The sequence below is a fragment of the Sebastes fasciatus genome, chromosome 14, assembly GCF_043250625.1.
Source record: "Sebastes fasciatus isolate fSebFas1 chromosome 14, fSebFas1.pri, whole genome shotgun sequence".
Classification (NCBI taxonomy): domain Eukaryota; kingdom Metazoa; phylum Chordata; class Actinopteri; order Perciformes; family Sebastidae; genus Sebastes; species Sebastes fasciatus.
The window spans coordinates 3,865,316-3,880,335 of record NC_133808.1 but is presented as its reverse complement, the minus strand read 5'-3'; the positions used below and the strand labels follow the sequence as shown (position 1 = coordinate 3,880,335).

General features: G+C 41.0%; 1 protein-coding gene across 1 annotated transcript in view; it reads right to left on the bottom strand.

Moving 5' to 3' along the window:
- Positions 1-13,959: 13,959 nt before the first annotated feature.
- The window catches only part of LOC141782019 (polycystin-1-like protein 2), a 56,836-nt gene continuing 55,775 nt past the window's right edge, over positions 13,960-15,020 (bottom strand). The window contains exon 37 of the mRNA XM_074658036.1: positions 13,960-14,357. Within this exon, the coding sequence (XP_074514137.1) occupies positions 14,151-14,357 (207 nt within the window). The 3' untranslated portion in view covers positions 13,960-14,150. The remainder of the gene's footprint in view (positions 14,358-15,020) is intronic.

The window sequence follows — 15,020 nt, the reverse complement described above, 5'->3', positions numbered from 1 at the left end:
TCCAGCTTAATTTGTTTTGATTCGGGGATTCCAGGGACTCTATTCCAGTCGTGACGGCGTAAAAAGATGAAGGGCGACAGAGAAGCCGTAGAAAGTAAATGAAAAAGGAGGCTAAATAGGGTGATTAAAAGTGAAAGGCGGCCGCGGGGGATGATGGACAGACTGAGAAGAAGAGAGGCGGGGGTACGGCCGTGGTAGCGAAGCCATATGCATTCAAGGATCCAGTGAATACGCTCCCAACTCCACACAGCCACATGCTAATGACGGCCACCATTTAATGTGTCAAATTCACAATTCCCCTTCGTTCTTCCTTCTTTCATTCTCTCTCTCCTCCGCGGGGCTAATTGCTCTGTCCCCTCCTTTTTGACAGAGAGGCTGTTGGTCTGAATTAAAGCCCCATATTGTGGCGTCCGTGCCCAACCTGCAACTCCCAAAGCAGGAGCACATGCACAAGCATCTGCAAACACACACACCGACACACGCACACACACACACACACACACAGACACACACACACAAACACACACACACACAGTGCTAAACAACTACTGGATCACCTTCCACATGTCTACTGTATGGACACATTAATTGACGTAAACTTGAAAATGTTGGCTCTGTCCACATTTGGCTTTTTTTCTAAAAGCTTACTGGCCACACTGGGATGCCAAAAAGTCCTCTTGTTTCTCCTGTTTGGGTTGTTTTAACTTATGTAAGTGAAAATGTGATACTGCCGAGCTGTGTCAGACAGCTGTGTAATACAGTTTTTCTCGATTGTTTACACACATTTTCTGAAAGCATGCCTCATACTCTCAGAACTCTACACACAAATCAAAAAACACACACACAATGGGCAAAACCCCTCAATTCTCCTGCAAAATTAAACTTTACATTCAAAACAATGTTATTTCTTCTCAAAATGGTATTTTGTTTTCAAATGACACACACAAACCATCATATGAATAGACATTTATAAGAACCAGTTGAACACTGATGTGCTCAATGTAAAACACTATGATGAATGGAAAACACTTCTTCTCCATTCATCATAATGACTTAGGCCCTTTTTTTGTTCAGTGTTACACTTACTACAGACAGTACATACATAAGTGTGTTGTAAAATATTTTAGAATATTGTTTTTATACTCAGAACACACAAATACACGGTAACAAATATATTTTATTTTCCCCACAAAAACAATGTACACAGTGTACATCCCAACCAACACAAAGTTGCACATACAGTGGTCTACATACAAAACAACAGAATAATTTACTGTATACAGTTACAGTAAAAAAAACGAAAAAAAAACTATGCTGCATCCTCTCTTCTGTTTCGGTCTGGCCACAGCACCTCATCCACATCACAAGCAATGTTTTCCCTGGCCAAGCAGCGGGGGAAATATCGCTTAGCATGTCGAATCCAGCCATGAAAAGCATCAACTGATTGCTAATTGTAACACTGTGTGACAGGTGTTTGCCCATGTGATGAGTCAGTGTGCATAGTAGGGCAATTGACTTTAGAATTTTGAATGACAGTGTGTTCCTTGTGAAAACGAGATTTTCTTCATGAAAATTGTGCCAAATGCAGAGAATTGTGTGTAGTGTTCTGAAAAAAGTGTGTTTTAGAACTGCAATTTGAGTGTAAAGCAGGAATTGTGCTTGTAGTTTAGCAGAATTGGTTCAGGGGGTTGGTGCATGAGTTACATGTTGTGGTCATTGTGTGTCAAGTACCAGTATTTGTGTGTAAACAATTGAGAAAAACTGTAAAATAGTGTGATTGTTGCACATGAATGCATGATAACTAACGTTATTACACGACTTTGTTAAATACTATTACTGTACTATACTATTGCTATGTATAACTGCTATGTTTTTTCGTCAAATTATTGATTTCTTGAGTAAGTAGGTGTGTAATAAGCAGGATAATTTACAGATAGCTGGTCATTGTTGGGAGAGAATCCCCTTCAGGGCGATGAGAGACCCCTCCGCCCTGTTGGGGTTTATTTCGCAACAATGACCAGTTTGTTGTACATTATTCCGTACTTAAAGGGACCAAAGCTACGGTCTCCCCTGCGTCCGCCGACCGTGGCCAACACTTTTTTGCAAGACGGGCTTCACTAGATAGAACCAAGAGGTTTTGGTGCTTCCGTGTAGTTTGTGTTGGAGTCTGAGTCTGAACAGCGTAGCCACACGCAAGTGCGCATGGGACACCGACCCACAATGATTATACGTGTAAGAAGTTACAAACAGTCCCTTTAATGCAGATAGAAGCCCAAAAACTGAAGAACAAAAAGACAAGTTTTTAAAATGAGTGTGGACGTGGATTCGCTTCCTGGGACGGAAGTATGCATGAAGTCCACAGCACCGACTCTGTTTCATGTGTTATTGTCCTGCTACTTCCCTTTTCACTCACATAGAAGCCCCCCCGCAACCAGCACTAGAAGAGCCAGCAGCCCCTCGCTGAGTTTAACAAGGTGTCCAATGACTCTGTGTGTGTGTGTGTGTGTGTGTGTGTGTGTGTGTGTGTGTGTGTGTTTCAGGGGTGAGGATGATCAGAGAAAGGGTCATTGCTGGGGTATACTCAGGAAGAGATCACACTTTTCTTGGCTTCTTCACGTTAAGGCAGAACAGTTTGAGCTCTGCTGACCACCTGCCTGCTGTTCGGTGGGCAGAACCAAAACACACAAAACACACAAGAGGCCTGAATGGGCTGCAATTTGTGGGAAGGAGCATTTCTAATGACCCTGTTAAAAAGTTTAGATCATTCTGGAAAGTGAGGAGATTTTTGGATTGTAATTTTGTCAATGTGTGCTCATTTACTTGTGAGGCCTAATTTACATTTCAGTCTGAAAGTCAGAACATCTTTAGAAGGTGAGGATGTTGAGAGGAAATGTCAATAAAGTGAGGACATTTTGGAAAATAATTTGGTTTATGTGTGTTCTTGTACTAATTTTACATTTTTTTAGCCTGGGAGTAGCAACATTTTTAGCATTTTTTTCTCCATTAGTCAAACACATTGCAGGACTCTGATGCCCATTGGCTGCAAACAGCTAACAGCTAACTAGTTCTCCTGCCAGTGATAATAACTGTAACAGCATCAGAAGACACACTCCGTTGTGGTCGGCGCTTGGTTCAGTTTGTCATTTCCTAAGCGATAATTATACATACATACAAAAATCCCTTTCATCCCAGCGGGGAAGATCTCTGTTCCTCCCAAACGACGACGTCAGTCTCGAGCCCTGTTTCAAACAACCGGCTGTAATGTTTGATTGAATTAATTGTCTTACCTTGGCAGCCAAATCTGGACAGAAACAATTTTTAAACCTTAGTAGAAATAAGCAGTTGTCGATCACTTGTGGCCCCTTCTGGCCAGTTAAGAGGAGTGGTGTCAGCAGTCAGTGACGGTATATAACTGTCAATAAAAGATGTTTTTCAAAAAATTGTGAATCACCACAACCACGAGAGGTCCTTGAGAATACAGTCATAAATGTGCACATAAAATATCAGGCTGATGGGTCCAGTAGTATGCCAGATCAGCTGCAGACAGACAGATACACAAACGCACACACAAGACCGAACGCATGATCACCTCCAGGCTTACGCCTGGTGGAGATAACTGTGGGGTGCTTTAACTGTTAAAATCTTCACTACAGCATTCTGGAGGAGTTGGAACCATAAAGGCTAAATACCTCACTGTACTATTGGCCCAGAGCTACTTGCTACAAAGTTCTGGAGCAGTTAAACCTGGGATAGCAACCTTAATGCTTGCTTCTGTTTTATCCACCACCTGAACTGTGTTATTGCCACTCTAGCAAATGGTGTTAATGTCATAATGAGAACTGAGTGGTGGGTTGATGTGCAGTGAAGAGAGAATAATTTGGAATCCAGCCATACTGTGGCAATATGTTTATCAGGAACAAATGCCTTGAACGAAACAGTGTGTGAATTCCATTCATTCTAACACTGCAGAATATATTATTTTATGAATATTTTTTAAAGTCAACAAATGTACTTTTCCTTAAGTCTATTTATACAGAAAAAATTATGGAAACAATAACAAACCTTTACACCTAGACCTAACCTAAACCTCTTTCTTTTTCCCGTTAGCTTGTACAAGTCTAACAAGTCCGAAATTTGATGTAGATCACTCATTTCAACCTGTTGAATGCCACCTGTTCAGTTCATGTGTAGGTGTGCAATTGTGAGATTTGATCAGGGGTCTCCAACAACCAGTAGCGTATCGCTCGCTCGCATCCAGTAGTAGCTCGCAACCAGTAGCTTGCGACCCATTTCTGAGTCGCTCGCTAAAGGTTCAAAGAATATGTAAACAAATTTGATAAGACAAAGTCACTTGGTAAACCTAAATTTCTATCCAATCCAATTCAGCCTAGCTCGCGACCTGAAGCTCAGCTCGCGACCAGTAGCTAGCTCGCGACCAGTAGCTTGCGACCAGTAACTCAGTAGCTCGTCGACCAGTAGCCCGGCGACAAGTAGCTCGCAACCAGTAGCTCAGTAGCTCAGCAACCAGTAGCTCGCGACCAGTAGGTCGTAGCTCGCGACCTGTAGCTCAGCTCGTAACCAGTAGCTCGCAACCAGTAGCTAGCTCGCGACCAGTAGACCAGTAGCTCGCGCAGTAGCTCGCAACGACATAGCTCGCTACAACGTAGCTCGCGACCAGTAGCTAGCTCGCGACCAGTAGACCAGTAGCTCGCGCAGTAGCTCGCGACGACGTAGCTCGCGACCAGTAGATCAGTAGCTCGCCGACCAGTAGCTCGCAACCAGTAGCTCAGTAGCTCGCCGACCAGTAGCTCGCCGACCAGTAGGTCGTAGCTCGCGACCAGTAGGTCGTAGCTTGCAACCAGTAGCTTGCGACCTGTAGCTCAGCTCGCGACCTGTAGCTCAGCTCGCAACCAGTAGCTCGCAACCAGTAGCTAGCTCGTGACCAGTAGACCATTAGCTCGCGACCAGTAGCTCAGTGACCAGTAGCCCGGCGACCAGTAGCTCACGACCAGTAGCTCAGTAGGTCGCCGACCAGTAGCTCGCCGACTAGTAGCTCGCCGACTAGTAGCTCGTGACCCGTTTCTGAGTCGCTAGCTAAAGGTTAAAATAAAATGTAAACAAATTTGATAAGACAAAGTCATTTTGTAAACCTAAACCTGAAACCTTTCTATCCAATCCAATTCACAGACATCCTGCCGCCTTCTGACACAAACTGATTATTTGCCAATCAGCTGTCAATTAAAAGAGTTACGCTGCTGCCAAGTTTGGTTACATCAGTGAGGCCTTAACATTATGAGATGTTAGCAGGCTAGCAAGCACACACCAGGTTTGACAATGACTGCGGAAAATAGCCAGGCCAAGAAAAGGCAAAAAAATATACTATTTTTTTATGAGGAATGGGAAACAGAGTTTTTTTTCACGAATGTGAATGACAAGTGTTTGTGTGTCTCATTTGCGGTAGAAGATGTAACGTCGAGCGCCACTTCACCAAAGTCCACGGCAACTTTTCACGGGACTGTTCCGGCTGGTAGCGGTCTACGAACAGAGAAGGTGAAGGAGCTGAAAACAACGCTTAAGAGACGACAGTCTCTGTCTCTGTACTAAACCGATGAAGAAGGCCAACGCAGCAACAGAGGCTTCGTTTAAAGTGACGCACATTCTAACGAAGAACAAAAAGCCTTCACCGAGGGCGGCATTGTAAAAGAGGTCGGCTGAAACCCTATTCAAGGACCATAAAAGTAAGACAGAAATGATGTCTGTTATCGTCGATGTACAACTCGGTGCTAATACTGTGGCAAAGAGAGTGTCTGCGCTGTCTGCGGATTCTGTGGAGCAGCTAGAACGTGACATGGACAGGTGCAGATGGTTTTCCATCCAGTGTGATGAGTCGGTTGACTCCAGCGATACGGCCCAGCTGGCTGTCTTGAATGTCATAAAATCTAAGTTCAGAACAAGACTGACAGATGAACATTTAAAGGTCCCATATCATGCTCATTGTCAGGTACATACTTGTATTTTGTGTTTCTACTAGAACATGTTAACATGCTGTAATGTTAAAAAAAACTTTATTTTCCTCATACTGTCTGCCTGAATATGCCTGTATTTATCCTATGTCTGAAACGCTCCTTTTTAGCTTATTTCAACAGAATTGCAATGGAATTGCGTTGCTAGACAACAGTTTGGGTCCATGTTTACTTCCTGTCAGCTGATGTTATTTACATACACTGCAACAGGAAATAAACTGGGACACATAAAGATGTTTACGTTTAAAACTGTGTAATGGTCTAAATATTGTATATTTGTGACATCACAAATGGAAAGAAATCCTGACGGCTTGTTTCAAACGCACAATTTCTGAATACAGGCTGTGTGTATTTCTCTGTATATTGAACGTTTCAATACTTTCACAGTATTTATAAAGCACTTAAACCTGCTTTATACTTTAACAGACATGACAATCTCACTTTTTTAAATATGGGACCTTTAAATGAGTCCATAAGAGTGAACCTAAGTGGATCCACTCCAGCATACACCTCTCTTCTGCACTTCATGCAGTGCCAGTCATCTCACTAACTGTTAAAAAGACTGAATGCATGTAATACATGCATGTGAACTACAGATGATGAAGGGAATGTGAAGGGAAGTGATATGATACAGTGATATGTGGACAGACAGAAAATAAGGTAAAGTAAGTAAAATAAGTAACAATATTGTTTTGTTTTCTATCAAATTAATCTGATGTGGATTTAATAGTGTGAGCTTGACACATTGATGTCAAAATGTGAGTGTTGAATATCAACATTTTCTAAATGTTCACACAAATTAAGCGTATTCAGCTGGTTTGGTTGGAGCTGAGCAATGTGAATAAATGTTACTAGTAATATAAAATATGAGTAGCTCTCAGCCACTTCCATTTTGTCAAAGTAGCTCTCAGAGGAAAAAAGGTTGGAGACCCATGCATTAAAGCACTATGATTCTTAAATCAAACAAGTGTTTTCCCTCTGGAAAAAGGCTGCAACTCATTCAAAGTTAAGAGGAAATGGTTCTTAAATATCACTGAATCTAATGAGCTAGTCCGTTCATATGAGTGGTTCTTGCTTGAGGCCCATTTTACATTTTATTGAACACACAATATTTTGATCTGACAAGGAACTTCCTCAGGTCCTAAAACTAGAAGCAACATATACAAATATCCCTGTACTTCACGCTATTTTGTTGTTGATTTACCATTTATAGCTTCTACCTTTAAATGTCAGTTTATCAGTGATGGTTGCTGGGTTTTATATGGGTCATGTCTATGTGTATGAATTCTACCTAATTACAGTACTTGATGTTTTCTGTGGTGTTTTTAATGGCGGCTGAAAATTGAATTTTTCTTGAAAGGACAACGGGGGGGAATGAGAATGCATTTTACACACTTTCATGCCTCATATACTCACATTAATTAGTTAAGAAAAATTTAATTATTTGTCAAATTATTTCCCCCCCTGTGTAAACACTGAGTGGCGGCACTGTGGTACCCCCTACTGACAAGCTACCACTGGTGTAGGTGAAGTGTGTGGTCCTCATGATACGCGTCTGCTCGCCTTCTTGTGTGGGTACGTGTGAAACCGGCATGTATACCTCATCTTCCCCGCATGCCTTTCCCTTTCTCCAGCAGGCTCTTGACTCGACGCCGTCTCTGGGGCCTAATCCTCTGATCAGCATGCCAGGCGAGCACCGAGGGGGCCTGACTGAACTGATGGAGGACAGGGGGCCTGAGGTGACGCCAGGCTCAAGCCACTTTCTCAGATGGTGTCTCGGCCACATGCGCTGCTGTAGTGCAGCCTCAGCTTATTGTTGACCAGGTATACAAGGACCAGATCTTACCCCCCACCCATCTGCTCCCATCCATCCTCCTAACTGAAAGAATGGTACAGAAACTATGGCCAATAGCATTTTTTAAAAAAGCACGTTATTACATTTTATGCCTGGACAATGGTAAAGAAAATAACTTGAATTCCCTGGTCCGATGTGTCAGGTTCAAGTTACTTACCAGACAAAGACCGGGGTGAATAGAGTGACTTGAGAGACCAGGGGATTGAGGGGAGTTGCTTGGCACACAAACAATTAGCACTCATCCCTGCATAGCTCGCCGTGGCCCCAAATCCCCACATTTGTCCAGACAAATTGACTGGACCCTGGGTCTTGTTTGTCTAGCTCTGCTGGGCTGCTGGAGAGGGCTTGAGGGCAGCGGGGAATGCCCCCCTCCAAAGAGCACAGCTCATGGGAACAGAACAAATAACGGGTTCTGGTCAGAAAATGAGCCTTCCAACACTTTTCAAGACACATTGGAAATGTTTTTAATTCATCCTGTGCTTGATCAAGCATCTAACCACTGGTTACACTGTGGTTTGGCTGTGCCACCCTAATGGTACGTGTCCACAGCCCCACGTCCTTTCCACGCTTCCCATTCATTGTCTATGTAAGTAGGCCGTGCAATGCATTCAGGTATGATTCAACAGAAAGGATGTCACGTTGGCCGCTCCTCATTTGCATCAAGTTGAGGTCTAGGCTACTTTATGCAAATCACGGGCGAGAAACTCAGGAGAAACATTTAAAGGTCCCATATCGTGCTCATTTTCAGGTTCATACTTCTATTTTGTGCTTCTACTAGAACATGTTTACATGCTGTAATGTTAAAAAAAACCTTTATTTTTCTCATACTGTCTGCTTAAATATACCTGTATTTACCCTCTGTCTGAAATGCTCCGTTTTAATGCATTTCAATGGAATTGCAACGGAATTTGCCTGGCAACAGTTTTGGTCCATGTTTACTTCCTGTCAGCTGATGTCATTCACATACACTGCAACAAGACATAAACTGGGACACATTTAGAATGTTTACGTTTAAAACTGTGTAATGGTCTAAATACTGTATATTTGTGACATCACAAATGGACAGAAATCCTGACAGGTTCAAAAGCACAATTTCTGAATACGGGCTGTGTGTATTTCTCTGTATATTGATCGCTTTGGTACCTTCACAGTATTTATAAAACACTTAAACCTGCTTTATAATATAAAATATATGAAAATCGTACTTTTTACAATATTGGACCTTTAAATTAACCGTTGTCAATTCAAAATGAAGACAGATTCAGCAACTGCGTGGCTTATTTAGCTTAAAGTGTTTTCAGAAACACATTTCGGTGAACTATTTTCGTGATATGAGAGAAGAAAGTTTCCAAACGAGCCACCATGTTGGTTCCATTTTCAGCTTACGAGGGTCAATGTTTGTCCAATCAGGTGCCGAGTGTCTATAGTGGCAGCCCATCAAGTGTCTAATGCTGGGAAGCGAAGCGATCCCTCACGATAAAAAAATGCCCATTTGTAAATTTACTGAGTTATAGGATGAAAGAAACGGGACTCTACTAAAAAAGAGATAAAGTTTGCACGATGAATTTGCAGTTTCCTCTCTGGGCGATATGTTCACTTGGGACCTGCTCAGGGCTGAAGTGGTGATGTACCCCAGGGCCGCTTTCACAAAGATATTTTAAACTGCTCCGCGGTGTTAGGCAGCTCTTAATTTTGCTCTTAGATTAGTCTAATGCAGGGGTTCCCAAAGTGGGTGCCACGGCACAATGGGGTGCCTTGAGGACGGGGGCCAAGGGTGCCGCAAGATTCCTAATCAGGTTTTGGCTGCTTGTGGAAGACGGATGTTGATTCACTGTGGTATTAAAGAAATACATTTAACATATTGGCAAATTTAATTGTATTATTGTTTATTTACTGAGCGTTTTGATAGTTTAACAGTATTTAAACCTGCTTTGTAATATAAAAGACATGAAAATCTCACTTTTTACAATATGGGACCTTTTATCCTCACCTCCTCCATCACCGTCTGGTTCGCCGCTGCCACCGCCAGGGACAAGGCCAGGCTGCAGCGGGTCATCCGTGCTGCAGAGAAGGCGATCGGCTGCAATCTTCCCTCCCTCCAGGACCTGTACACCTCCAGGACCTTAAGGAGGGCAGGGAAGATTGTGGCCGACCCCTCCCATCCTGGACACCATCTCTTTCAGACTCTGCCATCTGGCAGGAGGTTAAGGTCCACATCAGGACCAAAACCTCACGCCAAAAAACAGTTTTTTCCCCATGGCAGTGGGGCTCTCCAACAGCCCCTCCGCCCCCCTGTGACTGTCTCTCCCTCACACACACACACACACACACACACACACACACACACTACTGCCCCACCCCAACCCCCCTCTCTCACACACTCTCAATACCACCCCCTACTGTATCCCTCTCTCTCCCTCTGATACCTGATTGTTTGCACTCCTGGAATATTTGCACTATCTGTTTTTATCATGTTTATTTTTGTTTATATAATATTTTGTATATTGTATATTAGTAGAATTTCAATTTTTTATTCTTATTTTATTCTAGCGTTTATATATTCTTCTGTTATTATACTGTTTTGACTTGCACCAACATAACCAAAGCAAATTCCTAGTGTATACCTCTTACACCTGGCAATAAATATGATTCTGATTCTGATTCTGATTTAAACACTGATCACAATTCAACTACATCAATATTAAAGGTCCCATATCGTGCTCATTTTCAGGATCATACTTGTATTTTGTGTTTACATGCTGTAATGTTAAAAAAAAACGTTATTTTACTGTTGGCCTGAATATGCCTGTATTTACCCTCTGTCTTAAACGCTCTGTTTTAGTGCATTTCGACGGAATTGCAACAAAATTGCAACAGAACTGCGTTGCTAGGCAACAGCTTTGGTCCATGTGTACTTCCTGTCAGCTGGTTTTATTTACATACACTGAAACCAGGAATAAACTTGGACAAATTTAGAATGTTTACATTTAAATCTGTGTAAAGGGTCTAAATATTGTATATTTGTGACATCACAAATGGACAAAAATCCTGTTTCAAATGCAGAGTTTCTGAATATATGTATTTCTCCGTATATTGAGCGTTTCGATACTTTCACAGTATTTATATAGGACTTAAGCCTGCTTTATAATAAAAAAACATGAAAATCTCACTTTTTTATAATATGGAACCTTTAAACAACTCTTCACATGACACTCCTGTGTTTCGGGCTATTTTTCCTTCAATAGGGTTGCTTTCAATGTTTCTCAGTTTCTTTATATCAATCAATTAGTCATTTGACTTAACAGACGAAACTATAAATTGCAATACCACCATCACATTTCTTTTTAAATATCCATAGATACTAGCCAAACAATGGGTATATTTCAAATGAAGAACATGTTTAAGTAATTATTCATTTTATACAATGAGGGAATTAAACTTAAGATGGAATATTGTATGTGTAAATACTTGAGTTTCTCAAGTATTCCACAGAGATTCTACAGTATTACGCTCCACCCTTTGGCAGCCCTATTGGGAGCGAACAACACTCCAACACTGACCCAAATCAACCACAGACGACACCTTTAAAACACTCAAATCCATAGGATTTACTAACAAAGAAATACAAACAAGACAATACAAAATCATAGGCTGGTGCTTTCCCCACACCAGAGGCCTCCCCCTTTCTGCTGCTGCCACAAGAGCTTTTAAGCACTTTCTTCCCAAACTCGTTGAGCAATGCAGCACACCTGGGCAGAGTTACTTGAGAGGGAAAAGGGACGACAGCACAGGGAACACATACAGCGCCTGTAACAACAGTCAGAAGAAACTTGTCTTTAAAAACAGGTGCACTCACACTGTATTATGTCCTTGGATGACTACTTTGAAACGTTATCCTTCAGTGCTTGTATTAGACTGCCATCTAGTGCTTACTTTGGGAAAAATATATAGTTTAAGCCTGCAAAGGCATGCTTATTACTATGAGAGACACTGCGGGTTATGCAGGCAAACTGGTTTTATTGGGGTCTTAAGCATCAGGAGCTGTCCTGTTTACAGATTATTTGCATCTGAGAGATACTACCAGAACGTCTAGTCAAAATGTGTTCATCCGGTTATACTGGAAGGATTGCCCAAAGGTCTCTTTTGCTCTATTTCTGACAAAGTAGCTGCTCAAAGACCATTTGCTGTAGTATTAAATCACATTTACTGTTACCAAGGTAACCAGGGGTGTTGCCAAAACAGCCACGACTGAAAAAAAACAAAAAAAACAAAAAAAACACTGTACAGGTAACAGCGTGAGCCATATAACCATGGTACTCTTTAATTGACTAAACACATTAAAGGGACCGTATTGTAAAAAGTGAAATTTTCAAGTCTTTTATATTACAAAGCAGGTTTAAGTTCTATATAAATACTTTCAAAGTATCAAAACGCTTAATCCGCAGAGAAATACACACAGCCCGTATTCACAAACTGAGCTTTTGAAACAAGCCGTCAGGATTTCTGTCCATTTGTGATGTCACAAATCTACAATATTTAGACCGTTTTCAAAGTTTTAAACATAAGCATTCTAAATGGGTCCCAGTTTATTTCCTGTTGCAGTGGATGTGAATGACATCATCTTCTCCTTCTTTTGTTCATTTAACCGGGATCTCCAACCATTTGTTTGCTCAGTTACATTTTTGATATAGTTATTGTTTTGTACTGATTTAAAATAAATTGATGGTATTATTTTCACATAACTGTCTCTTGGCGTCCTTTCATATGCTTCGGTCTCTCCAGAGCCTTCCTTTGTTTGAAAGGCCGTAACATCCCTCAACAACATGTCTTTTGGACTAAAGTCTCTTACGTATATAACAAAGAAAACCAGATAAGATTCGTTTAAATATTTGTTTTATTTTTACACCAATGTTGGCTGTGAAAATACAGACAATATCACCCTGTGTAATTGTAAAATTCTTTTAAATATTATTTTTTTGAGCTTTTATTGATAGAGACAGAGTAGTATTGAAAGGGGGAGAGAGAGGGGATGACATTGAGCAAAGGGCCAGAGGTCGGAGTTGAACCCCAGGCTGCTGCAGTAAGGACTCAGTCTTGGTACCTGGGACGCCTGCCCTACCAGGTGAGCTACAGCAGCGCCCCTTAACTGTAATTTTTGAAAAATTAAAACAAATATAAAAAAATATATGTTGTTGACAGGCAGGGGCGGGGCTCGTTTGGACGTTTGGAGTCTATGTTTTCAATTCATATTGATTTTTAAGTTTTATTTTGGAGTTTATGAAATAAGTATACAGCAAACCAATTTCCAGATGCTTGTAGGTATAGTGATTATTGTGTAAAGAGTTTTTTTTTGTACTGAAAAGTTCAGGAAATTGACTGTATGTGTGTAACTTTCTCTATATGCGTGTAAGGTAAAACTTTGCTGTGAATGAAATGAACTTTCTAAATAAACATGTGCAGTATGATTCTGTATGGGATAATTATTTATCACACCATATACACAAAGCAGCACAGCAAGCTCTTAACTCCCAGATAGGGAACAAGCAAAGGATAACAAACAAGAACAAAATGAGCATGTGGATATTAGTGCACGCTAATATGAAATAAAACAAAATAAAGCTGTGCACCTAGGTCATGGGTCAGCAACCTTTACTATCGAAAGAGCCATTTTAGGCACAAAAAAAAAAATCTGTCTGGAGCCACAAAACATTTGATCTTTGTGATGAAGATAACACAGTTTATAGTCTAAGTATATAGTATATAAGTCTAATGCAGTGAGGGCCAAAGTGCAAATGTACTACGGAGTATTAGGGCCATATTAAGGGAATAAAGTCATAACTTTACGAGAAAAAAAGTTGAATAATTACGAGAATAAAGTCATAACTTTATGAGAAAAAAAGAAAATAGGACGTTAAATTACTTCTTCATAATATTGTGACTTTATTCTCATAATTTAACGACTTTTTTTCTTGTAAACCTATGACTATATTCTGTTAATATTATGACTATATTCTGTTAATATTATGACTATATTCTGGTAATATTATGACTATGTTCTGGTAATATTATGACTTTATTCTGTTAATATTATGACTTTATTCTCGAAATCTCAGATTTATTTTTTTCCCTCCTATGTGGCCCTAATACTCCGTCGTACCATCGTACATTAGACCTTCAACAATGATAAATGAAAAAAAATCCACAGGGAGCCACTGGAGAGGGGCTAGAGAGCCGCATGTGGCTCCGGAGCCGCAGATTTTCTGACCTCTGTCCTAGGTGTTCACTGAGTTGTCAGATGTCTGAAAAATGTTTCCATCAATTGAGGAATTGTTAAGGATATTTCTGCTGTTATTAAGGGTCAAGCCACCGCCCCCGTTGACATCGGGCCCCGGGGGGTCTTTTGTATTTTTATATCTGATCCCAAAAAGACTGCAGATTTTCTTCAGCATCAAGTCGACAATCTCCTCCTCGTCTGAGGGCTGGGTAAGAGGGGAGAGATGACAAGATCATTTTTAGAGTGATTGAAGAGATGCTCTTGAAACTACTCACTCTAAGGACATACCACGTGCTTTTGACAAATCAAAACTGTTCTGTTTCAGGATTCATCACAGATGGAAACTCCGAGCTAGTGGGTAATGCCCGTCTTCGTCAATTGAGAGTGCAGAAGAACTCCTGTCAGATTGGGGGGCGGTTTGGGGTGTTATTTTAACTTCTTCGCAAGGAGCTAGTATGAAAGGGTTGAATTGGATTCTTTAGGTTTTCTAGTTTCATATGATACCAGCATCTTCACTCTAGCTTTAAAACTGAGCCCCGAAAGAAATTAGTGGCGTTAAAACGAAGTTGCGTTAACGCGGTATTATCACTTTAACGTTGACAGCCCTAACTATTAACTATTAATAATTATTGTTTTTGGCCACTAAGTAGCAGCGAACAAAGCTGTGAGCATAACACTGACAGATCATCCCCTTTTAGAGTTGCTATAACAAACAGTTGAGTCATGTTTCTGATGAATGTAAGTCCAATATTCATTCTCCTTTTAGCTCCGATTTGGACACCCTCCTGATGGATATAGTATTTGTCGCTTTAACTTCTTTGCTGAAAGCTGAAGTTTTTTCTGCTGAAGGAATTTTTTTAGTCCTGTG